Raw genomic sequence first — 26,937 nt, forward strand, 5'->3', positions numbered from 1 at the left:
ACGAGGCTTGTGACGGAACATTTCGCAAACCTTCTCGTTTTTCCTCTCTATGCCCTTGCGACAGAGTTAGTTCACTGCGTTCTCTTACGTGGCTTACACTTTAGTGTGTAGGCACCTTTATTCGGTCGGATAGGTTATTTATTTATTTATTTTTGCTGTATTGTTTTAACATTTTGACTCAGCAAGAATATGCACAATAATTCATGTAAATTGCCCTTTAAACATTAGGTACACATCTATTATGGGTTCAAAATAATTTGTTTTATCTCTTGCTCTGCCATTCAGTGCTTAAGTCATTCTGATTCAGTGTTTCAGAAAACAGTGTTTCTGTGTGCATTTGTTCTCTTTATATCTCTGTATACGTGTTATAACTGCCAAACATCCTCCAGCTTGAAGTACCTCAGTCTCTGAAGTCTCACGCGGGCTGAAACTGGACTGATAAGCCATAATCAGGCACAGAATTGCAAATCACAGCCTCTTCCACTCCCAGCTCTTCCGATTCTGCCGGCTTGTACTCAATTCATGAGTTTTCGGGAGCAGCCAAAAAGCTTTTAGCAGTCCATCTCATTCTGTTCCTAAACTTAATGCAAAATACATTCTCATCTCATTCACCTGACCGCTGCGCACCAAACCCTCTGACAGATCAGGTGGGTTATCTCAGGGTGAGGTCTGTCACCTTAACCACTGGAATATGGGGCAAATGCTTGTCAATAGTCTTAGTGTTTATCTCATGGTTGCAAGCTTTGTCAGGCTACCATGCTGAGACATGCCTCTCCTGCATAATAAACAAACCAACAGAGGAAACAGAATTTATATTCAAAGAGGGCCCCAGCACAGAGCCCCCCATCTGACAAATGTTTTCTCATATTGCGTTATAATGGATGTCTGGACCAGCTGCTTTGCTCATATCAATATGCTGATGTTTTTTTGTTTTCGTTTCAAGGGTAAATTGGTAAAACAAGCACAAAAGGCTCAACTAAAGTCGAACAACTCAAAATAACCAGTGATATAAAGGCCGTTTTGTAATTTCAGTATTTTTAGAGCATTTGCTCAATAAGTAAAAAGGTATGAGAGGCTATGGTATATTATTCATATTCACAATATATCACTCACTCAAAAACACACAAATAGAAACATGCAATACAAAGTATGCAGACTCTGTTTTTACTGTATGCACAGTTCTGCATGTGTCCGGCTGGCATATTTACCCTCGTTCCTGTAAGGAAGTGTTGTCTTTTTGGCAGGTTGCTTCAGCACATTGTCTGAATGAAGACTTGACCCACTCCTGGCTGAACTCCAGGTTTTATCATGCAAACTCACTCAGTTGCCTGTTGCTTTATTGCTTATGATTATAAACATGCACAGTGAATATAATACAGTACAATCGAGCCACCTGCTCTTACTGGCAAAGAAATTGGTTTACATCCTGGGTGTTACACTATCCAGTACTCTTTTGTCTTGTTAAAGGTGCAGTAATTTATCCCTCTTTTAATAAGTTTAACCCCTATAGAAATAAATAGTACGTTTGGAACATATGTTTAAAATGATGTACACTCATGTGAGAGGAACAATCCAGTAATTCCAGTCAATGGAAGCTTTTTTATTTTACATGAATGTGGGCTGTCTGATGGCATGGGGCTGCCATGTTGGGATCACATGACCAGGCGAATACTACTCTATAATACTTTATCTTGGTGTTCCCCCTATTATTGGACACTCTTGCTCACTGAATAAATTATTCATGGCTGACTGGGCATTACTAAAACTGCCTCGGAAAACTATTGATTTTTCTATAATGCTATATCCAAGGTGCTAGATGTCAGTTTAAGATCAAGACAAAAAAATGACTGAGTGCACCTTTAATAAGAGCAAGGATTTTGGTAGATGTTGATCAAGGACATGATGGAAGCTAAATTTCTTCTCCAACTCAGTATTTGTTTCTCCTCCATCTGTAGGAGTCTAGTGCCAGTAACACAACTCTATGTCAGCGTGGATGCCAGCACTAAGGACAGTCTGAAGAAAATTGATCGTCCACTTTTCAAAGACTTCTGGCAGCGCTTCCTGGACAGTATGAGAGCGCTTGGTGAAAAGGTCAGTGCGCCGTCCACATAAAGCAGAGGTCTTTACTTTTCAGTAGAACTGTTAATGTGCTTCAAGTAAAACAGACATATTATGGACATTTAAACAAATATATTTTTAAGGAGTGTTCTGGGTTTAATACAGACAGCAGTTCAAAAGTTCTTCAGCTGAAATCGGTTTGTGCTTACCAGAATATGTGAGCAGAGTGGCATGATTTTTTAAATTTTTTTTTTTTAAGTCAAAGCATCGTTTTCTCTCGCACCAAGAGCGCTCTCCACTAACCCTCCATCATGAGAACAACACCTGTTAACGGCCCATAATGCAGCAAGAATTCACCAGTGTTAAACACTATGGGCATGAGAGAAAGATATGTAATTGATTGCCATCTACAGTTTATTTTAGTGCCATAATTTATGCAGTTTACTCTGCATGAAAGTGAACTCAGCATTGGACACACAGTTTTAATAGTCTTATCTAGTCTTGATAAAAAAAAAAAAAGTATAAAACATTACTGGTCTGATAAGCTTTTGAGTTTCTCGCACCGCTTCGCAGTATCTTTCCACCATAAAAGCAGATCCTCGTCCTTTGGTTTGCATGATTCTAACAAGAAGCGAATACCAACAAAGTAGAATTCAGTAAGAATATTATAAGTATTGCTAGTGCAACACAGCTTTGATTTCAAAAGCACAGACAGCACAGATGCCATCATGCTGTATCTTCTCTCATCCAACACCTCAATGACACACATCCACAGCGCTCCCTAGTGGACTCAGTTGTGACAGAGATTCAGAGGGAAAGTACAATATTCAGCGTTGCTCACGGCACGCAAATGCACAAAGAAAGTTCAATATGTGATAATCAAGTAGTGTTTTTAAAAGTCGACTAGCTGGTGCAGAACAAATACTCGATTAGTTGATTACTCGTTCACATCCCAAGTGAAAATGAAACCTCAGAACTGTGCTCTTCATTGGTTATGAACTCAGTTACTTCCTGGTTACCATGGCACCAAAACCCATGAGTGTACCATGTGAAGGGAACCATGTTTACAAGCTGGTCGTGATAAAGTTGACGCAAATCTACTGCATTAGCATCCAGTTAACATGAATAATGTTTATGTCTTGTGGCTGTAATTTAGAATTAGTGTGAATTTTAATGTTCATCTGTGCAGTGCCTTGCCCCAAAGCCTTGCTTCCATTGAAAGTGCATTACTCTAAACATGATTTTTGTTTGTTTTTTACAAACTGAAGGACAAGTCAAAATTATTTTCTGTGGTAATAAACAGAATGCCACAAAAGAGCTTGTTGAATAGAACTTGAACCAGGCACATTGATTTAAGTAGAAAAGTAAAGAATCTCGCACATTTATAGCCTGAAAGTAGCTCAGTCCTATTTTAGGACCTACGGTTGTTAACATGGACCCTTGCTTAGTAAGAGAACCAGATAGAATTAATTATCTAGTGTACAAACCTTTTTGTAAGACTGTGTGTTATTTGTGGTCTTTTAATAGTGCATGGATCTTAATGAATCAACAAGACTTTAAACATCAATACCATACACTTTTAAACAACTCATATATTGACACTAATAATCATTACATATCTTTGCACTGGCCCTCTAATTTAGACAGAAAGCCTGTGTGATATTTATTCAGAATGATTTTAGTGTCAGTAGTTGCTAAATTCATCATTTATAAAGTATTTACAAGGTCAATAGTTCTGTTGTGGATTTCTGCAAATTAAACAAAATTGTTGCTGGTTCTAAAAATGATCGTTTAATTGCCAAAAGCTGCTTTGCTCTCGCTTCTCTTCACTCATAATTTTTTCCATAATTTATATCAAGCCTGTATAAAACACTGTTATGAAAAGAACTGCTATCGATTATGTAAATTCCAAACTGTGCAAGTCATCATGACAGCAAATCTCCAGGTTATCTTAAAGAGAGAGTTCAGCAAATCTCCAGTTAATGAAATTTCTGTCATTATTTACCAACCCTCAGGATGTTCCAAACCTGTATGACTTGCTTTCTTCCGTGAAACACAAAAGGAGATGTTATGTAAAATGAGCGCCTTGGTCACCATCTACTTTCATTGTATGCAAAACTATGCAATTAAAGTGAATGGTGACTGACACTAACATTATACCTAACATCTCCTTTTGTGTTCCACGTAAGAAAGCAAGTCAAACAGGTTTTGAACAACCTGAGGGTTAGTAAATATTGACATAATTTTCATTTTCGGTGAACTATCCCTTTAAGTACAGATGTGTTGTCCACCTATAACATTGTCACACTGTTTTTTTTTTTTTTTTTTTTATGTCAGAAGAGCTTTTTTGAATAAAAGCTGCTGGATGCTTCTCAAATGCTTAACTGCATTGTTGCAGTGAAGATCTTAAGTTAAAAATGCTAACGTAATAAAGTGGAAGCGTAGGTGCTGTCCCTCAACAGCTCTCTCTCAAGGATCGGCATGCTGAGATGACAAAGGCAGTTGATTCCACAGAGGCCTTGGCATTACTGCCTTATTATTTTAAGTGCCATTATTCCACAATGATTCACCGTGCCCGCGTGCTAAATTTTTGTAATGACTTCACTGAATTTGCCGTTGAACAGAATGCTTGGTATATGTGTGTGTGTGTGTGTGTGTGTCTGTGCATATATGCATTTCTGAGTTATAAAGAGGAAGACACTTGAACAGAAAGTGTTTTTCTGTTACTCTAAACATGATTTTTGTTTGTTTTTTACAAACTGAAGGACAAGTCGAAATTAGGGTTCCCAGGCATCCTGGAAATCCTGGAAAACCTGGAATTTTGCAGTGCATTTTTCCAGTCATGGAAAAGTCATGGAAAATGAGAAAAATACCTAAAATAATTATTTGTCCTGGAAAATATTTTAGTAAAATAAAACTGTTTGATTGTGTCGCTGACAAGGTTTTTATAACATCTACAATATTGACATAGTGCAAAATGTTTTTGTTCCAACACCGCTGTAGTGTTAACAACAAAAACATTTGAGTTGAAAACTTTAGACAACAACGACAGTTGGACCGCAGATTTTTTTTATTTTTTTTATTGTATTTTTTTAATGAATTTACACCCGAGGTGGTAGTGTGGTGATGATACGACCTTTACATCTCGGTTAGTAGATTAATTTTCAATAATTCAACGATCAGAGTCCACTTATACTGCCGTCAAAATGTAGGATTTCCGTGATGTGGAAAACATTGATGGAATTACTGAATTAAAAGTTGCATTAGCTATAAAATGTGAAATCTCAATGAATTTGACATATTTGCGACAAAAGTGAATTTTTTAATGCACAATTAAATTAATTTAAAAAAATTACATCTCGAGATGTCTAAGTGTGATTATTAAACCACAAAAGGCTGTGATTCAATGAAATAAATATATAATCTGCATGTGCTGTGTGCTTCAAAATGAAGGTCAGCAGTCAATGACAGGCAGATGAAGATGAAGTGAGAAACCCAAGTGCAGTTTATTTCCAATCGTGATAACCAGAAACCCTAACTATAAACGTGAACAAAACATAAACATGAACAACTTGACTTGACTAGACATGGAAACAACGTTACATTAACAATACCTGACAGACGACAATGGCAAACATGAGGGCTTAAATACAAGGACATGGGTAACAGGTAAACAAGACAACCAATCACAAGACTAAACTATAAACAAGATAACAAGACTAAATGAACTTTAACCAATGAAAAGACAAGACTAATAACAAGGTAATCTAACAATGAACCAATGAAAACAAGACACATGAACAGGGGAAACACATGACAAGATCACATGAGGGAACAGGAAATAAACTTTAAAATAAAAGACATGAAAACAAGAACACATAAATGTGACATATCCTCACCACTAGGGGCGGCTCCTGATGCAGACAGCAGACAGACAGAAGCTCGGCTGTGACATGGCATGGAGCAGACTGAGGTTCAGCTGTGACATGGCATGAAGCAGACTGAGGCGTTATTGTGACAGGCTGAGGCGCTGCTGTGACATGGCATGGATCAGGCTGTGGTGTTGCTGTGACATGGCATGGAGCAGCCTGAGACGTTGTTGTGACACGGCATGGAGCAGGCTGAGGCGTTGCTGTGACACGGCCTGGAGCTGACTCTGGCGTGGCGGTGACACGGCCTGGAGCTGACTCTGGCGTGGCGGTGACACGGCCTGGAGCTGACTCTGGCGTGGCGGTGACACGGCCTGGAGCTGACTCTGGCATGGCGGTGACACGGCCTGGAGCTGACTCTGGCTTGGCGGTGACACGGCCTGGAGCTGACTCTGGCGTGGCAGCCATGACGTGGAACTCTGGCTTGGCAGCCATGACGTGAAAGGCTCGAGGGGCGAAGCCGTGGAAGGCGGAGCCGTGGGAGGCTCGAGGGGCGAAGCCGTGGAAGGCGGAGCCGTGGGAGGCTCGAGGGGCGAAGCCGTGGAAGGCGGAGCCGTGGGAGGCTCGAGGGGCGAAGCCGTGGAAGGCGGAGCCTTGGGAAGCTCGAGGGGCGAAGCCGTGGGAGGCTCGAGGGGCAAAGCCTTGGATAACTGGGAAATGACCTCCGTGTTCGTGAGCATGGGCAGAGACTCTGGAACGACCTCTGTGGTCGTGAACACTGGCAGAGACTCTGGAACGACCTCTGTGGTCGTGAACACTGGCAGAGACTCTGGAACGACCTCCGTGGTCGTGAATACAGGCAGAAACTGGGGAAAAGATGTCCTTTTCCTTCTCCTTTTCCGGACAGCTGGGAGCGTGGTTACGGGGACGGTCGAGGCTACAGGCATTGGCTCGGTGACGGTCGAGGCTACAGGCATTGGTGATGGCTCGTTAACCGTGGCAGGTGTGGGCACTGGCTCGTTAACCGTGGCAGGCATGGGCGCTGGCTCATTAACCATGGAAGGCATGGGTGCTGGCTCGTTAACTGTCTCCCCTACAGTGAATGGTGAACCACCCATCAGTAGGGCAAAGTCGATGCAAGGCCGTTGGCACACCGACCGTCAGGCATCAGAGAGGAAACCGGCTCATTCAGCCCAAAACTGAAACAGTCCTTGAGGGCCACCTCATTAAAATCCACCCTGCAGGCCAGAGCACAGAATTCCTCCACATAATCCTCCAGGGGACGACTCCTCTGGCGTAGACGAAGTAGCTGAACTGCTGGGTTCATCTTGTTTTGGTCAGGTATTCTGTAACGATGCTCACCAGGCAATGACAGGCAGATGAAGACGATGAAGTGTGAAACCCAAGTGCAGTTTATTTCCAATCATGATAACCAGAAACCCTAACTATTAACGTGAACAGAACAAAACATAAACATGAACGATGTCCGGAAAAGGAGGAGAAGGAAAAGGACATCTTTTCCCCAAAAGCAAGACACATGAACAGGGGAAACACATGACAAGATCACATGAGGGAACAGGAAATCACATGACATGACACCACATGACCTGAACATGAAATAAACTTTAAAATAAAAGACATGAAAAAAGAACACTTAAGCATGACAGTGTGAAGCAGTCAACAAAATCATTGACAAAAACGCTCGTGGACGAAGAGTTTTTTTGACTTTATCATGGATAACGAAGATGAGATGAAAAAGGCGCATCATGACGATATTTTTATTTATTTATTTATTTATTTATTTTTTATTTATATGCCCTTTTCTCCCAATTTGGAATGCCCAATTTGCACCACTCAGTAGGTCCTCATGGTGGCATGGTTACTCACCTCAATCCGGGTGGCGGAGGAGTTGCCTTTGCTTCTGAGACAGTTAATCCGCGCATCTTATCACGTGGCTCGTCGTGCATGACACTGCGGAGACTCTGCATGTGGAGGCTCATGCTACTCTCCGAGATCCACGCACAACTTACCACGCACCCCATTGAGAGCGAGAACTCCTAATCGTGACCATGAAGAGGTTACCCCATGTGACTCTACCCTCCCTAGCAACCGGGCCAATTTGGTTGCTTAGGAGACCTGGCTGGAGTCACTCAGCACTCCCTGGATTCGAACTCGCGATTCCAGGAGTGGTAGTCATCATGACAATAATTAAACGATTTCAATAAAGCATACTGTTGATGAAAATATGACGAGATAAAAATTATACTGCAAGCTATTAACAGTGCAAGATAGAAACGGAAGAAACATCTTAAGAATCTGTAAATGGAAGAAGATATTAGACATAGATTCATCTAATAGTTAATCCAGTATGTTGGGGATTTCTCTGCTTGAGCTGTGTGAGTTGAACGCGCTGAACACCGGCATAATGAACTGCTTCAAAACGGGGTAAATACTTCATTCAAACTATTTATACATGGGCTTAATCACTATATCCACTACATACTGTATATGTAATATAACAACTTACCTTTGCACAGTGAGGTGAATGAACAGGTTAACTTAAACTAAATGATGTGCTAGTCAGAACATGCGTAATTTGTGTAATTTGTAAATACGCTGTTTCCGTAGAAACACACTATACACGATGTAATATCCTTTCACAGAAAATGTCTCTATAGCATGAAGAATTCAGAATACAGGCTAACTTCTAAAAAGTAGTTAATACTTCTGTCTATACATTATTATTTCAGGATCTCAGGTTTTTAACAACATGGACAGTATGTATATGTTTGATATATGTTTACATTAGAACATTTTTGAAATTTTTTTCTAAATGTTTGAATATTTGATTAAAGTTTGGTCTGTTACAGTTTGACACTTTTTGTCCGTTTTGCACATCATCATCAACTAAACAATATAATTTTCCTTGACTAAAATTATGTCATTTTCGTCAGAGTAAAACTGACTAAAATTAATGAATATTACATGATGAAATATTGACTAATTTTAAAGGACATTTTCGTCAAAACAAAAAACTGAAAAAATTAACACTGGTGTGAAGCCAGCCGCTCGTATTCTGAAAACACCCTCATCATGAGCATCACACGCTCTGTGTGTGTGTAGTAGATGACAGTGAGCAGAGCACTCTGAAGCATGCAGCACATACAGACTACATATTTATTTCATTGAAATCATTGCTTTTTGGAGTTTAAAAATCACACAGGGCCATGTAGCAAACTGCTTACCTAGAGGTAAAAAACTGCTGTCAAAAACACACAAACACTAAAATAAAAGCTTGTTTTAATGGGTGCGTGAAATGGGGGAGAATTTTTTTTTTTATGTAGTTTAATAATAATAATGTATTAAAGCAATATCTCACGTCTGTGATGTTCTGTTGTGCAGCACTTCATTAGACAAAAATATCTCGTGTTGTTTCAGATTATGCTGTAAGGGTTTTGTAGAAAAGCAATTGATATGATGAAAATAATGCAATGTTATGTTAAAAATTTTTATTAATTAAAATAATTATATTTTCAGTTGATTCAAGTTTAAAATTAATTTGATTATACACCATTTTGATGATGAATTTTAATTAAAATGTCGAATATAGAATTTTGAAAAAATAACCCTCTAATAACCACAATTTTAATGACCTCTTATGTGTTTTTCTTTAAATATTACAACTGTGTGGCACATAAAATGTCCTGGAAATGTCCTGGGAAATTGTGCCTTGAAAAGAGTGGGAACCCTGTTATTTTCTGTGGTAATAAACAGAATGCCACAAAAGAGCTTGTTGAATAGAACATGAACCAGGCACATTGATTTAAGTAGAAAAGTAAAGAATCTCGCACGTTTTTAGCCTGAAAGTAGCTCAGTCCTATTTTAGGACCTACGGTTGTTAACATGGACCCTTGCTTAGTAAGAGAACCAGATAGAATTAATTATCTAGTGTACAAACCTTTTTGTAAGACTGTGTGTTATTTGTGGTCTTTTAATAGTGCATGGATCTTAATGAATCAACAAGACTTTAAACATCAATACCATACACTTTTAAACAACTCATATATTGACACTAATAATCATTACATATCTTTGCACTGGCCCTCTAATTTAGACAGAAAGCCTGTGTGATATTTATTCAGAATGATTTTAGTGTCAGTAGTTGCTAAATTCATCATTTATAAAGTATTTACAAGGTCAATAGTTCTGTTGTGGATTTCTGCAAATTAAACAAAATTGTTGCTGGTTCTAAAAATGATCGTTTAATTGCCAAAAGCTGCTTTGCTCTCGCTTCTCTTCACTCATAATTTTTTCCATAATTTATATCAAGCCTGTATAAAACACTGTTATGAAAAGAACTGCTATCGATTATGTAAATTCCAAACTGTGCAAGTCATCATGACAGCAAATCTCCAGGTTATCTTAAAGAGAGAGTTCAGCAAATCTCCAGTTAATGAAAATTCTGTCATTATTTACCAACCCTCAGGTTGTTCCAAACCTGTATGACTTGCTTTCTTCCGTGGAACACAAAAGGAGATGTTATGTAAAATGAGCGCCTTGGTCACCATCTACTTTCATTGTATGCAAAACGATGCAATTAAAGTGAATGGTGACTGACACTTATGTAACATTATGCCTAACATCTCCTTTTGTGTTCCATGTAAGAAAGCAAGTCAAACAGGTTTGACAGAATGACAGAATTTTCATTTTCGGTGAACTATCCCTTTAAGTACAGATGTGTTGTCCGCCTCTAACATTGTCACCCTGTTTTTTTTTTTTTTTTTATGTCTGAAGAGCTTTTTTGAATAAAAGCTGCTGGATGCTTCTCAAATGCTTAACTGCATTGTTGCAGTGAAGATCTTAAGTTAAAAATGCTAATGTAATGAAGTGGAAGCGTAGGTGCTGTCCCTCAACAGCTCTCTCTCAAGGATCGGCATGCGGAGATGACAAAGGCAGTTGATTCCACAGAGGCCTTGGCATTACTGCCTTATTATTTTAAGTGCCATTATTCTGCAATGATTCACCGTGCTTGTGTGCTAAATTTTTGTAATGACTTCCCTGAATTTGCCGTTGAACAGAATGCTTGGTCTGTGTGTGTGTCTGTGCATATGTGCATTTCTGAGTCATAAAGAGGAAGACACTTGAACAAAGTGTTTTTCTGTTTTCTAATGAGTTGAGATCACCTGCAGTGCCTCAACTGCTTATTGTCTAAAGAAAATGACTCTCACTGATGGATCTGTAGATGCTTCAGCTGGTCCAGTCCAGAAGGCATAGAGATGTCCAGGCAAAGAATGTCTCTGAAATGTACTCTGTTATGCATAATGTACACCAGGAATAAACAACTCTGGTCCTGGAGGGTTAGTTTCCAGCTTATTTTAGTTCCAACCCTAATGAAACACACCCGCCTGTCATTTTCAAGTAATTCTGAAGACCTAAGCTGCATCTGAATTTGCATACTTTCAGAGAATGTACTGGATTTGATGAAAAACGTACTTCTTGGCCATTAATAAAGTACGTTCTTTAGGTATGCATGTTAGTATAAATAGATTCCCGGACATACTTCATCCCAAAAGTATGATGCAGTAACTACAATCACTGTCACTATTTTTATAATCCTGTGTGCAGTGATTATTCATTCATTTCGAGTTGAGGTATTCTAATACAGACTAAGCAACCACTGTTCCAAGTAGTCTGATCAAAGAAATGAGGCTTAGTTTCCATGAGAAACTTTTACATGTCTCATTGGTAGGAAAATGAAATGCTAAATGCCTTCATACAGTGCATTCAGAAAGTATTCAGACCTCTTCATATTTTTCATATTTTGTTATGTTGCAGTCTTATGCTAAAATGCTTTATATTATTATTTTTTTTTTTTCCACATCAATCTACACTCCATACCCCATAATGACAAAGCAAAAGACAGATTTTAATAACTTTGCAAATGTATTAAAAAGAAAAAAACTGTAATGTCACATTGACATAAGTATTCAGACCCTTTGCTATGACATTTGAAATTTAGCTCAGGTGCATCCCATTTCTCTGGATCATCTTTGAGATGTTTCTACACTTTGACTGGAGTCCACCTGTGGCAAATTCAATTGACTGGACATAATTTGGAAAGGCACACACCTGTCTATATAAGGTCTCACAGCTGAAAATGCGTATCAGAGCAAAAACCAAGCCGTGATGTCAAAGGAACTGCCTGCAGAGCTCAGAGACAGGATTATGTGTCGAGGCACAGATCTGGAGAAGGCTACAAAAAAAAAAACTTCAGCTGCTTTGAAGGTTCCCAAGAGCACAGTGGCCTCCATAATTCTTAAATGGAAGAAGTTTGGAACAACCAGTACACTTCCTAGAGCTGGGTACCAGGCCAGACTGAGAAATCGGGGGAGAAGGGCCTTGGTAAGAGAGGTGACCAAGAACCCGATGGTCACTCTGGTTGAGCTCCAGAGATCATGTGTGGAGATGGGAGAAACTTGCAGAAGGACAACCATCACTGCAACACTCCACCGATCTGGGCTTTATGGCAGAGGGGCCAGACGAAAGCCTCTCCTCCGTGCAGGACACACGAAAAAGCACCTTAAGGAATAAATACAGAGATATCCTTAATGAAAACCTTGTCCAGAGCGCTCAGGACCTCAGACTGGGCCAAAGGTTCACCTTCACACAGCCAAGACAATGCAATAGTGGTTTAGGGACAACTCTGAATGTCCTTGAGTGGCCCAGCCAGAGCCCAGACTTGAACCCAATCGAACATCTCTGGAAAGACCTGAAAATGGCTGTCCACCGAGGGTACCCATCCAACCTTACAGAGCTTGAGAAGATCTGCAGAGAAGAATGGCAGAAAATTCCCAAATCCCGGTGTGCAAAGCTTGTTGCACCATACCCAAAAAGACTTGAGGCTGTAATCGCTGCCAAAGGTGCTTCAACTAAGTACGGAGTTAAGGGTCTGAATACTTGTCAATGTGATATTTCCTTTTTTTTTCTTTTTAATAAATTTGCAAAGTTATTAAAAATTTGGTTTTTGCTTTGTCATTATGGGGTATGGACTGTAGATTGATGTGAAAAATTATAATAATTTAAAGCGTTTTAGCATAAGGCTGCAACATAACAAAATGTGAAAAAAATGAAGGGTCTGAATACCTTCTGAATGTATTGTCAAAGTCTGTAAAATGTCAAAGAATTTTTTTTTAAGAATCTTTGCACCAGGGGGCCTGGGTAGCTCAGCAAGTTAAGACGCTGACTACCACACCTTGAATCACAAGTTCGAATCCAGGGCATGCTGAGTGACTCCAGTCAGGCTTCCTAAGCAACCATTTGTCCCGGTTGCTAGGGTGGGTAGAGTCATGTTGTGTTAACCTCCTCGTGGTCACCATAATGTGGTTCTCGCTCTCAGTGGGGCGAGTGGTGAGTTGTGCGTGGTTGCTGCGGAGAATAGCGTGAGCCTCCAAATGCACTAGGTCTCCGTGGTAACGCGCTCAACAAGCCACGTGATAAGATGCGCGGATTGATGGTCTCAGATACGGAGGCAACTGAGATTCGTCCTCCGCCACCCAGATTGAGGCGAGTCACGACGCCACCACGAGGACCTAGAGTGCATTGGGAATTGGGCATGCCAAATTGGGGAGAAAAGGGGAGAAAATAAAAAAAGAATCTTTGCACTGTTTTTGTCCATACAACGGCAGTTCATAGAGACCATATCTGTCAACCCCTAAAAAGGATGAAATACACCATATGATAAAGCTGTATGATAGCTTTCTTTGAGGAACAGACCGAAATTTAGGCCACGTCTAAACTTAATCGTTTTCGGTTAAAAATGCAGTTTTCTGTATCTTAATGTCATTGATTTTCAAACTATGCAGTACTAGAGAGTAGAGGTAAACAATAAACATATATTTCGGTTTTACTGATTAATCGGTGCTGGAGGAATCTATATTTAGAAAAAATTGGTTTTGCAATATAACAGCGGCCTCTAGAGATAAAATAAAAACACCACTGACAGACAATATTCATCCACATTTTTATCCTCACTTCAATGCAAAATTGGTTATTTTGATTAGATAAATCAAGTGTTCCAAATTAAAGCGATGACATGAAAAGAAACATGCAACTGTATAGAAATGTGCCCCGTCAGCACATACATGGTCTCTAACTTCATACCTTATGCATAATATTAAAAATGTTCATATGGTGAATATTTAGGCTTTAAAAAGCTTAATTTGGTAAATAGTTCTATATATAAAGCATTGTAATGGAGGCCAATCTCTGTCATTTCAAATAAGAGTCCTGAAATAAGTGTGTGTATTTCTGGCTTGTTCATAGCCATGCAATATGCTCCAAATCTTCTTTTTTTTCTGGTTATTATTTTGGTTTCACAATAAACTGCATCTGGGATTTTATTCATTTTGTATCGTCTATGTCTGTAATGAAAAGCTAAATTTGTTTTTCAATTTATCAATTTTAAAATCTATCGGCCGATTAATCGGTTATTGGCCTTATTGTAAAAATCCACTATTGGATGACCTCTACTAGAGACCATTTTCAAAAGTCTCAGTTTTCAGATGAAGAACATAAACCTAGCAAAATGAGTGCATTTGAAAAAAATCATATTAGCGTGGACATGGCCTTAAAGGGATATTTCATCCAAAAATGAAAATTCAGTCATTTACTCACCCTCATACCATCCCAGATGTGTATGTCTGTCTTTCTTATGCAGAGCACAAACAAAGGTTTTTAGAAAAATATTTCAGCTCTGTTGGTCCTTTCAATGCAAGTGAATAGTGGCCTGAAATCTGAAGGTCTAAAAAGCAGATAAAAGCGGCATAGAGGTAATCCATAAGACTTATATGTGGTTAAATCCACACCTTCAGAAGTGATATGATAGGTGTGGATGAGAAACAGATCAATATTTAAGCTTGTGAAAGTGAATTTAAACAGATGCCAGATGTGACTTTCACGTGAAAGTGAAATTGGTGATTTTTAGTAAAAAAATCACTTAAAAATGTATCTGTTTCTCACCCACACCTATCATATCGCTTTTGAAGATATGGAAATTTTTTATTTTATAGCCCCCTACCCCCACATGTGCTACCAAATCAGGTGCTGGTGCTACCATCTGTAGATCTTGGCTGCATTGGTGCTACCACTCTTAAATGTTTGTCATGGATCGCCAGGAGAGAGGACCCAAATGCAGGATGGTGAATAAAGGGATTTTATTAACAAAATAAGGCAAATGAGTTGGTGGGTTATCACTCAAGACAGAGGAGTGCATGGCAAAGAAACCAAAACAAAACCATGCAATCACACAAACGACAGATACAAATAATAGACATGAGTGCATGCTGCCAGAATGACACGAGAGCAACATGCACTCATGCTAACACTCACACAAAAAATATACATGAGTGTATGCTGACAGAGTGACACAAGAGCAACATGCACTCATGCAAGACAACAACACAAGAGAAAACATGACAAAACCAAAAGGCAAGCCATGTATTTTCCACACAAGACACAGACGAGACAAAACATGAACCGAAGTGGCTGAATCCAGACACAAGACAGAGACTAACAAGACAAGAGTGTCAGGGCTCTGCCACAAAAGTCAGGAAGACAAAACTAAGGGCAGAACCCTGACAATCTCTGAAATAATTCTGTTTCTTTTATTAGCAGATTCCATGAAAGTGTACCGCTAGAGAGGAATGCTCTGCTGTCTGGCTTAATGAACTTTAAAACGAGTTTTGCCATTAAACCGGTCGTAGGGAACTCATAACACCAATAATAGGTCTCTCAGACACTTTCACAAAATGGGCGTTGCTCCATTTTCATATTACCGAGTGTGGAATTTAAATGAGAGTTTGTGCAATGATTGTCTGCTAGCATCACAGGCAAAAAGCAGAATTACATGTTACTTCAATAGAAACTATTAGCACCCTCATTTTTATTTTATTTTTTGGTATTGAGTGGATTCTTCTTGTTTGTTTTGAAGTCAAAGACTGAAATGATCCCATTGTCTGTGTTGGACTGTGTCCTTGAGAATGAGTTTATTTAGAAGTAGGGATGCACTTATGTAGACATTTTGGATGGTACCAATAGCCGATATTTTTTATGCTATGACCGATAACAAATATGATGATAAAGACTCTACCCTAGATTTTATTTATACTGTTTTGCCTCTTGTATTACACTAAACACTCTCTGATCAGAACTTTTACATCCTAACTAAAAATGGGGCCTGGCTTGCAGTTGGTGCTTCAATTGAGCTCTTTTATCTTTTATCTATGGACCCATTTAAACCTGGCATTAACATGCGTTTTCAGTGATCGGATCGTGTCGATATAGTTGGCGCTGCTCCATCTTTCAACAGAAGTTTCTTTGCAAAGTCTGAACCATAATAGTTCTCAAAAGAATCCTTATAAAAATGGGCTGAACAAAACATATAATGCCACATTAATGCGTTCAGGAACGTTTAAATAAGCCACTCAATCCTAATGTCGGAAACCTTCAAAAGGATATGCAGAGATGCGGATTTTCCAAAAGCAGGAACGCATCAATGTCTGCAGACCTTGCTTGACATCTTAATCTTTTCATTGGTTAACATCTAACTACAGTAACAATAGTACCACCTTCAGAGTTGAAGTACCTCAGCCGCTCTGTCAGTTCACCACGACGATTACGTATGTTGTGGAGGTGGCGATATTTGAATAACACTTTACTGTGACGTCACAATGTAGCCAATTTCAAAACAAGTCATTTTTGCAGAGTTGAAACAATAAATGCTCTTTTCAGACTGGAGAGGAAGTTTTGAGTTCAGAAACGTACAGTATGTTTTCATAGTACAATGACCTCTTATATGTCCAAATATCAAGTAAAATTTGATTCCTCATGACATGACCCCTTTAAGACCATGTTTAAGAATGAAGAAGATACATTGGGATTCAGTTCAAGTATTTGAGGTCTCTACAAATCAGAGATGGTAGTTTCTGCGTGCCCTTGCATGGCTGAGTAGTGTGTCCTTGGTATCTCTAAAGCTCTTTGTCTGAATATGTGGTTTTACTTAAATATGGCTTGGCTCTCAGCACTCCTACTGATATTTGCTTGACACTCAGCACTCATGTTTGTTTGTTTGAGAAAATCGAAAGGAAATATCCATTAGGTCACAATTATGACATCACAAATATACAGCACATGACAGATGAGAGCCATGTGCGGGATTTACCATCTCAACACAAATTACCATTCAGAAGTCTTAGGATTTTGAACATTTTCAAGTAAAATGAATAATAAATATTTACGAATTTCTTGTTCACTTGTCAATAAGCAAATTTGTTACACTGTTAACCCCTTTGTAAGAAAGATCAGATTTCCTAGATTCCTTTGAAGAACAAAAGATGCTCTTTGGAACATTCACAAATCATATAACATGGAAAGTGTTTGGAACATGAATAACATTGATCATCAAGGTTTTTTTTTCAAACTTGTGGAGTGCATGCCAGCTCGATTGCATGCTGTCTTTAACCCTATAAAGACGTGTATCAAATATAATATACAACGTTTGACGTCTCCTGTTTCACTCTCTGTTCGATCCAAACAACTTATTGTTTGTAAGTTTCACATGTTTATGGCACCATCTAGTGGTTATTTGTCAGAAAATAATGAGTTGTTTCAATGTTTATATCGATCTATTTAAAATGGTGGCGGACTTGCGCAAAAAGTAACTCTTATGTTGGGATAAATGACAGCTTATTTTAATAAAGTAAAAGTGACAGTAATGATTATATTGTTACTGATATTTTAAAATGAATATTTGCTGAATATAAGAAACTTGTGCTTGGTTAAAATTTTGTGTATTATTTTATTGAAAAACCTTCTTTGAAATCAATGTATTAAATATGATAATTTAGGCTTTTGAGGTATATCTCTCAATCGCCATTCCATTCCATTCATGCCCACCACAATAAATAAATAAATAAATACAAATAATCACAGAGCTTTGAAAATTCTGACATACTTTTTATAGGATATATTTAAAGTGTAAACTAATATTTCTGTGTATTTTCATATATGCATGCTGCTCTGTCATTATAAAGGTCTCATTATTTTATATTACAAGCTATTATGGTGTCATCTTACCATAAGTTCCTGAAACCCAGCAAATAAAGTTTTACAATTTCCCTTTTTTAAATGTCAATGCATGTAACAAATGTAAAAAAATACTAAGAAACTCTGAAATTCCATTTTCAATTAACTTTTCAAAAAAAAAAAAAAAAATTGTTGATAATATAAATTAATTACAAAAAGAAGCATTTTCACAAGTGGACTTGTGACTATGAACAACACTGTACATATAACATTTTCTCTTCGTTGTGATGAGTGTTGAAACATTTAAAGTCCGTCCTGTGGTTTGACTGATGGTGATTTTTCAAGAACAATTGTTGACTTGCAACCAGTACTGCTCTTAAGACCTTTTGCAGAGCTGAAATACCATGCACTGTGGTACATAGAAGTCAGACAAAAAGTCATAATGTGTTTTAGAACTTTGTGCTGCCATTTCTTAGTATTTCCATCCTTTTCCAGCTGACTTCAGAGGGTTCAAAATAACCCCCCTGCTCTGGCTTCCACCTGGAGGTGGCAGGAGCTTGTTTTGTTTCCTATTTTATATGTGCTATTTTGATAACAACAATTATTAGTCAAAACATGAATTGTACATCTTCTGAAGAAAATAAGACTAGTTTTTGTCCCTGAAAAAGTCAATATTAGGATGCTAAGGTGTTCTGGGTGATTGTTAGGTGGTTGCTTGTCACTAACGTCAAACCAACTGCAACGTATTCACTTTAATTGTATGATAAAGAGCAGCTTGGTCATTCTGCTAAACTACTCTTTTAGTGTTCCACAAAATAAAGAAGTCATTCAGGTGATTCAAGTCATTCAGTGAAGACAGAATTCTCATTTCCCTGTAAACTACTTCTTTAGGATGGCAGTAGTAATAGTGATGCTTGAAGTAAGGCCCCGGCACACTTTATATGAAATTAAAGAACAAACAGGTGTGACATAATTTAGAACAAAATCTGGCCAAAACTGAGGTGTTTTTGAGTTAGTTTCTGTGACTTGTAAAAGCTTGCCAGCACGAAACTTCAGGAAATCTTCGGACCGGCTGCTCAATACCTTACTGCCATTGTTCCGCATCATTGGAAGGTGTGACCTGGAGCTCCACCTTTGAGGTTGACAACTAATTCCCGTTCACTCAGTTAAGTTCTGTCAACATGAACAAATGATTAGTGCAAGGTGGTGCAAGCTTACCTATATCTGTACAATCGTTCACATAGACACTTTCCAAGAAAATGTCATGCGATTTTGTTGTTGTTGTTGAATTGGTCTACAAAAGGAATTAAATCTACTCAAACACTATTAAAGAGTGCCTATTCACTCTGTTTTTTGATATGCTGCTTCTCTCATGTGCCGTCTGCAGCTAAAGCCATTCACACATCTGCCCAAAGTGAGATATTCCTATCATGTATGTAAACTTCTGACTTCAACTGTTTATAAGGAGCCTCCAAAAACAGCCTTGTCCTTCAAGAGCTAGGATCATTCGAGACTTATTAATTTGCCAACAGATGCTTCAGCAAATAATCCAGCACTTTGAGAACAATGTTGTCCCAAAGACAAATTGGAAGGATTTTGGCCATTTCACCCTCTACAGTGCACATATAGTGCAATATAGTTAAAAGATTCAAGGAATCTGGTCAAATCTTGGTGCGTAAAGGGTAAGACAAAAACCACTTCTGAATGCGCGTGATCTCTGATCCCTCAGACATCACTGTCTTATAAAACATAATTCATCTGTAATGGATATCATGAACATGGGCTTGGGATTACTTTAGTAAACCTTGCATACGGATGCAAGTTAAGACTTTACTATGCAAAGGAGAAGCCCTACAGCAACACTGCCCAGAAGCACTGCCGACTTCTCTGGGCTCTGTCTCATATTAAATGGAAAGTAGAACAGTGGAACCGTGTTTTTGAGTTTTTGAAAAGCACAGCCATCGTGTTCTCCGGGCCAAAGAGTAAAAGGATCATCTAAGCTGTTATCAGCGTCAGGTCCAAAAGCCAGTGTCTGTATGGGCCAGGGGTGTGTCAGTGCCCACAGCATGGGTAACTTGCACATCTTTGAGGGCACCATTAATGCAGACAGATATGTAAAAATTTTGGAGCAGCATATACTGCCATCCAGCACCGTCTTTTCCAGGGATGTTGCGGAATTTTCAGCAGGACAACTTCAAACCCCATACTGGCTGCATAAGCAGAGAGTGCGGGTGCTAGATTGGCCTGCCTGCAGTCCTGACCATTTCCAATTGAGAATGTGTGGTGCATTATGAAGCGCACAATACAGCAACAAAGTCCCCGTACAATTGTGCAGCTAAAGACCTGCATAATGGATGAATGGGTGAAAATTACTGTACATAAAACAAAACAATGAAATTCTCAAGGTAAAACATCATATAATGTTTAGTTGTAGTGTGTTCAATATAGCAAAGGGTGAATATAATTTACAAATCACTCATTTTTGTTTTTATTAGCATTTTTCATACTGTCCCAACTTTCAAAAGTGGGGTTATATTATAGTATGTACATTGATTATGACCACTCACAGGTGAAGCGAATAACATTGATCATCTTACAAGGCCACATGTCAAGGTCTGGGTAGATTAGATGGTAAGCGAACAATCAGTTCTCGAAGTCAATGTGTTGAATGCAGGAGAAATGGGCAGGAGTAAAGACCTGAGCAACTTTGACAAGGGCCAAATTGTTATGGCTAGACGACTGGATCAGAGCATCTCTGAAATGGCAAGGCTTATGGGGTGCTCCCGGTCAGCAGTGGTGAGTACCTACCGACAGTGGTCCTAGGAGGGACAAAACAACAAACCAGCGACAGGGTGTTGGGCGCCTAAGGCTCATCGATTCGCCAGGGCAACGAAGGCTATCCCGTCTGGTCCGAACTGACAGAAGGTCTACTGTGGCACAAGTTACAGAAAATTTGAATGAAGGTTACGGGAGGAATGTGTCACAACACACAGTACATCGCACCCTGCTTTGTATGGGGCTGCGGAGCCGCAGACCGGTCAGAGTGCCCATGTTGACCCCTGTCCACCGTCAAAAGCGCCTACAATGGGCACGCGAGCGTCGGAACTGGTCCTTTGAGCAGTGGAAGAAGGTCACTTGGACCGATGAGTCCCGTTTTCTTTACATCACGTGGATGGCCGTGTACATGTGCACTGTTTACCTGGGGAACTGATGCTCTGGGCAATGTTCTATTGGGAAACCCTGGGTCTGGCCATTCATGTGGACATCAATTTGACATGTGCCGTCTACTTAAACATCGTTGCAGACCAGGTACACTCCTTCATGGCAATGGTATTCCCTGATAGCAGTGGCCTCTTTTAGCAGGATAATGCGCCCTGCCACACTGCATACATTGTTTGGGAATGGTTTTAGGAACATGATAAAGAGTTCAAGGTGTTGCCTTGGCCTCCAAATTCCCCAGATCTCAGTCCAGTTGAGCTTCTGTGGGATGTGCAATCACAACAAGTCCGATCCACGGTAGCTTCACCTCGCAACTTACAGGACTTGAAGGATCTGCTGCTAATGGCTTGGTGCCAAATACCACAGGACACTTTCAGAGGTCTTGTAGAGTCCATACCTTGGCAGGTCGTGCTGTTTCGGTGGCACACGGAGGACCAAAAGCATATTAGGCAGGTGGTCATAATGATTTGGCTCATCAGTGTAAAACATGCACAGTATGTAAATTTTTCTTATGCATAGAATACCCAGAGGACCTATTAAATTTGCCAAAATATCCGGTATACAACAGAGCTTTCTGCATGGAATATTGTGTCCCTCAATGGCATGCACTCAAACTTACCTTCCATTTCCAGAATAATGGATAACTGGAAATAATATCAACTATGATTTTTAGCATCTTTCTTGACTCATTACAAGAAATCTTGGTGTGACTTTCGATTCCAATTTAAAGTTTGATAAACATATACATTCTGTTGTAAGAAGTGGCTTCTTCCAACTAAGGGCCATTGCAGAATTGAAACCTTTTCAGTCTTTTAAGGATCTGGGGTTGTTATACATGCTTTTAATTCTTCCAGACTGGATTACTGTAACTCATTGTATTATGGTATTTCTCATGCCTCATTGTCACGTCTGCAGTTAGTTCAAAATGCTGCTGCTAGGCTTCTGACTAGAACTTGGAAGCATGCTAGTATATCACCTGTGTTGGCTTCTCTCCACTGGCTCCCAGTTAAAAACAATTCTGTATAAGATTTTATTATTTGTTTTTAAGGGTCTTAATGGCTTGGTACCTCCTTACACTGCGGAACTCCTTCAGCAATATACTACTTCTAGACCTTTAAGATCATCACAGAGTCTTCTTTTAATCATTCCTAAGTCTCGTTTAAAATCAAAAGGAGATTGTGCCTTCTGTGTCGCAGCTCCGCACCTTTGGAATAGTTTGCCTCTCCATATCAGATCTTGTACCATAGTTGATGTTTTTAAATCTCATTTGAAGACTCATCACTTCTCTCTTGATTGTGACTGTGTCTAGTGTGTTTAACTACATTTATTTGTTTTGGTTTTAGTATTCATGTTTTCTGAATGTGCATGATTTATTTATGTTTCCTTTTTGTAAAGCACTTTGGTCAACATGTACTGTTTTTAAATGTGCTATAGAAATAAATGTGATTGATTGATTGATTACTTGATCAGACAGCCAGAAGTCAAGACATTTGTGCACAAAATTGGATTAAAACTGGACGCTGATTTTTGAAATACACTGACTATAAGTAGCATGTTATTGTTTGAAATGTGTATTAAGGAATAATACCTACTGTTTCACTTATAATGCAATTTTTTTTAAATAGTAGGCAGTGCACAGTTTATACTGTGCAGTATCCAGTTAGGAGTAAGCTAGTATTCCATTCTGAACATTAGTGCCCGACTGATATATCGGTATCGGCGTATATTTTACCGATATGCGCCAATATGAAAACTTTTTTTCAGAACATATAATGCAGAAAACAATGCTTTAGAATTGGTGTCATAGCACAGTTTGTCCAGCAGAGTGCGCTCCGACTCCATTGTTTACAGAGCTGAGCTGATGGTCACTCTGCAGACAGGGCAGAGTTCAGCGGAGTCATCACAGTAAGTTGTTAACTAGTCTGTTAAATACATACTGGAAACTTAAACAATGACCCCATCATTTTCCCTTTTCAATATAACTAATATAACATTAACCTTGTCCCTTACAACCATGTCACTCATGTCTGTTTGCTATTAGCCAGCTATAGTTTATCAGTGCAGTCAGTAATGTAACAGATTGAAAGGTAAACATCAGAGCATCTTTTTGCAGCTCAGCAGACAACGATGCGGTGGTGGATTGTGTCTGATTAGTGTTGATTTCATGCTTCTCTGTTGCCTAGTTGGTAAGACACAATACTGGAAAGTAAAATAAACAACGTCCATCTTTTACTCTCCGTGACAACAAGCTTAGAGCTAACTAGCTAATCACGTAGCTACTTTCATTGTTGTCAGCTGAGTGGAAGCTAATGAGTAAACATGTATTCACCAAACTGTTTTGTTCAAGATTCACAGTTTGGTACCCCCTTCAACTGAACATTTCCAGTCGCTGCATTTATAAAATGTAATATATAAAAGTCTGGTTTTCCACCGTTGAAAGTTTCCCCTGAACTTGTACAGCAGAATACGGTGTAACACCACTGCTTATTTGTTTATCTTGATTCGGCAATATTAATATAGTCAGCATTTGACTGATACTAAACAGTAATACTGATGTTTATTTAGCTATTTATTTTATTTTTATTTATTCTTTATTTTAATGGTCAGCAACTGACTGATACTAAACATACTGTACTGATTTTTATTTAGTTATTTATTTTATTTGTATTTATTCTTTATTAAAACGGTCAGCATTTGACTGATACTAAACATACTGTACTGATTTTTATTTAGCTATTTATTTTATTTTTATTTATTCTTTATTTAAAAGGTCAGCAATTGACATACTAAACATACTGTACTGATTTTTATTTGGCTATTTATTGTATTTTTATTTATTCTTTATTTTCTCAGTGTTCATTTCTAGAATTTGTTGACAATGTATAATAATAATGTCAAATATTCTTTGATAAAAATATTTAAGAAAGCAGCCTTCTGAGTACCTTTGCATAGTCATATTGGTGAAAAATCTGTGAAAAATAAGGTCTGTTTCCATTCCAGCTCAAAAACTATATCGGGCACCATATCAGTAATCTGTGAATCTTCCCTTTCTAAAATCGGTATCGGTCTCAAAAATCCCATATTGGTCGGGCTGTACTGAACATATCCATTAACTTCACAGGCAGCATTGGAAACTGGTTTCACAATGGCTTCAAAGGCACAATAATGCCATGTCTAATGAGCTTGAACAAATTCAGGTGATCTTTTGAAATAACAAAGTAAATATTTATTGACTTCAAAGCTTACATATTTATTTCTTGAATACAAATTAAACAGTAGGCATTTAGGAATTTAGTAACTTCTTTAAACCTCCACATCAGACATCAATTTTTTTCATTCCACCAACCACCAAACAACACACACAGGATTGTTGACTATCAGTAAAGGAAGCATTTATGCTGCCTTTAAAAAATTGACCAGGTGAAGGTAGATCTTCTTCTTAGATAGGATGTAATGCAAACATTTGATTTGGACGTTCCTTGTTGGCTTTCTACCAGCGTTTTTAAGCTTTCGGACACAGCCATCCTTTCTCATCCTTCCCTGCCTTGCAAGTCCACTAGTGAGCATGGATCTGGCACAATTATGATGGTGCTGACATCTGTACTTCCACAGCAACCAACCAACCAACCCTGCAAAGACAGGCAGCCTATAGGGACAGGCATGGTTATTCTAAGGAATGTCAGGCTGTGACACAAACGCAGAGTGTTTGATTGACAGAGTGTAATAACAGGCATTGGAGGGATCAGTGTCCATTATCACTCAATTTGTTTGGTGAGGTGTTCTTTCCTTGGGCCTCTGTATGTGAGGGTTCTGTGAGTAATGATGTGAACTAGATTGGTTCTTACTCCAGGGTAGACACTCCAAGCTTGAGAAGATTGGAAAAAGTCTTCTCCTTTTGTCAATGTTCACCTTGTCAGTCTTGTCGACTGTGATTGAATTAAGCATCGTCAGCAAGATTGTGTTGACGCAATGGCTAGAAAAGTAACATTCCACACTTCAGAAAGCTCTGAAGAGATTTCTGTTGGTCTTAGAAAGTGCACTAGTGTCTGCTTGCCTTGTTGAAGAAGATACAGTTTCTTGTGACATAGCATTACAACAATTATATTTAAAGATAGATTATTTAGAGATTGTTGCACATCACATTAGGAGTGGAGATGAAAACACAATAGTTTTTGGAGGACTTTGTCAATCATGGGATAAAAGTGTGAAAAAGGCAGACGATAGAACAGTTTGCAGAACTGCAAAAAGTAACCTTGTCTATGTAAAGTTATCCAGTATTTCAGCTCCATTGTCATGATGATGTAACGCAGGTAAACCATGTAGGCCTAAATCCTTATAATATTCGCACAATGTAATAGATACAATAGAGAGCTTTGACTTTGGGTTTTCATCATTGTCTTCTGTTTTTGAACAAGCTGTCATGTCATCCTGTCCATGATCAGACGCACATGAAAGACGCGATGGAAATGCACTCCATCTAAGCAGAACAGCCTCCCCTCATAAACAGCTGCTTCATGTTTGAAGCACTAAAAGCAGAACTGCAACCAGCCAAACATGCTCGCTTTGGTGCCGTTATAGACTGTTGTCCATTCTGACGAGTGATTTAGATCTCACCATGGTGTTTCATGTAAAAGCCACTCTCATTTCTGTTCCGTGAGTGTTGTTGAAGTCTTGCGCCTGCCCAGAACCACTGTTACGTCTGTGAATGAGTTTGAATTCTCTGCTTGTAATAAGAACTTATGCATGAGACAATGCTGTGGTTGAATGGGAGCGTTCCTTTTCATGAATAATGAGAAACGCTACATCAGACTACTACATCAGTCTTCTCTACAACTAACCACAACTGAGAGTTTACGCATATACCTCATATTTTTCAACGTTGCTTAAACTTTAGTTTTTAAACCAGAAGAATTAAATGGCTCAATAAATAAAAAAATAACCATTTTCCCATTAACAATAAACATAATGAGTTCTAACATTGTTTTCAATTATGTGCAACCTGTATATACCTGTTAACATCTTAAAAAATTTGTTTTGGGGTTTCATAACCCTATAAAGTCAAAATTGACACAATGACGAGAAGTTATATATCGGTTTTACCGATTAACACCTTGTACTAACCAGACGCAATGCGATAAGATTCCAGTGACAAGCAATCTGTCTGTCCAATATTCATTCACTAAAATTATGATAAATTACAATAAAATCAGAAATCAGAACAGTTTATTGAAAGAAAATAATGTTCTTACTGAAGACGCATATGGATATATGCTTTCTACGGCATGCCCTGAGGGATAAATACACAATCACACACAAACACAGGGCAAAGTTACTATATAAATCACATCTAAATTCAGTCTGTTAACATTGATTGTTTACGCAGTACTTCTGTTCTTCTGAATTGGTGGGTGTGTGTGTGTGTGTGTGACAAAATCAGGCTGAAGAGAGCGAGACCTCCAGCACAACATTTGGTAAGTGTGTGACACCCATGGCCAAAATCAAGTTGTTCTAAACCGGCTAGTGAGATGCCGGCTTTAATATACTGTTATACTGTGAGAAGGATTGGGCTGACCGGTGCAACGTTACAGAAATAGAAACCATTCCAAAAATGGAATAATTGTCGCTTTCGCGGCTGATTAGGACAAAATCTGATTAACATGGAAAAGATACCTTTTCTCATGTGTCGCTGTGTCACATCGGGTAAGGACAT

At 38.7% G+C, this 26,937-nt stretch overlaps 1 protein-coding gene across 2 annotated transcripts in view; it reads left to right on the top strand.

Annotated features, from left to right (window-relative positions):
* Positions 1–26,937, top strand: part of LOC127422338 (S-adenosyl-L-methionine-dependent tRNA 4-demethylwyosine synthase TYW1) — a 104,596-nt gene that overhangs the window by 44,597 nt on the left and 33,062 nt on the right. For both annotated transcript variants that reach the window (XM_051665790.1, XM_051665791.1), the window contains exon 13: positions 1,956–2,091. In XM_051665790.1, the coding sequence (XP_051521750.1) occupies positions 1,956–2,091 (136 nt within the window). The remainder of the gene's footprint in view (positions 1–1,955; positions 2,092–26,937) is intronic.

Source organism: Myxocyprinus asiaticus, chromosome 31, assembly GCF_019703515.2.
Source record: "Myxocyprinus asiaticus isolate MX2 ecotype Aquarium Trade chromosome 31, UBuf_Myxa_2, whole genome shotgun sequence".
NCBI lineage: Eukaryota > Metazoa > Chordata > Actinopteri > Cypriniformes > Catostomidae > Myxocyprinus > Myxocyprinus asiaticus.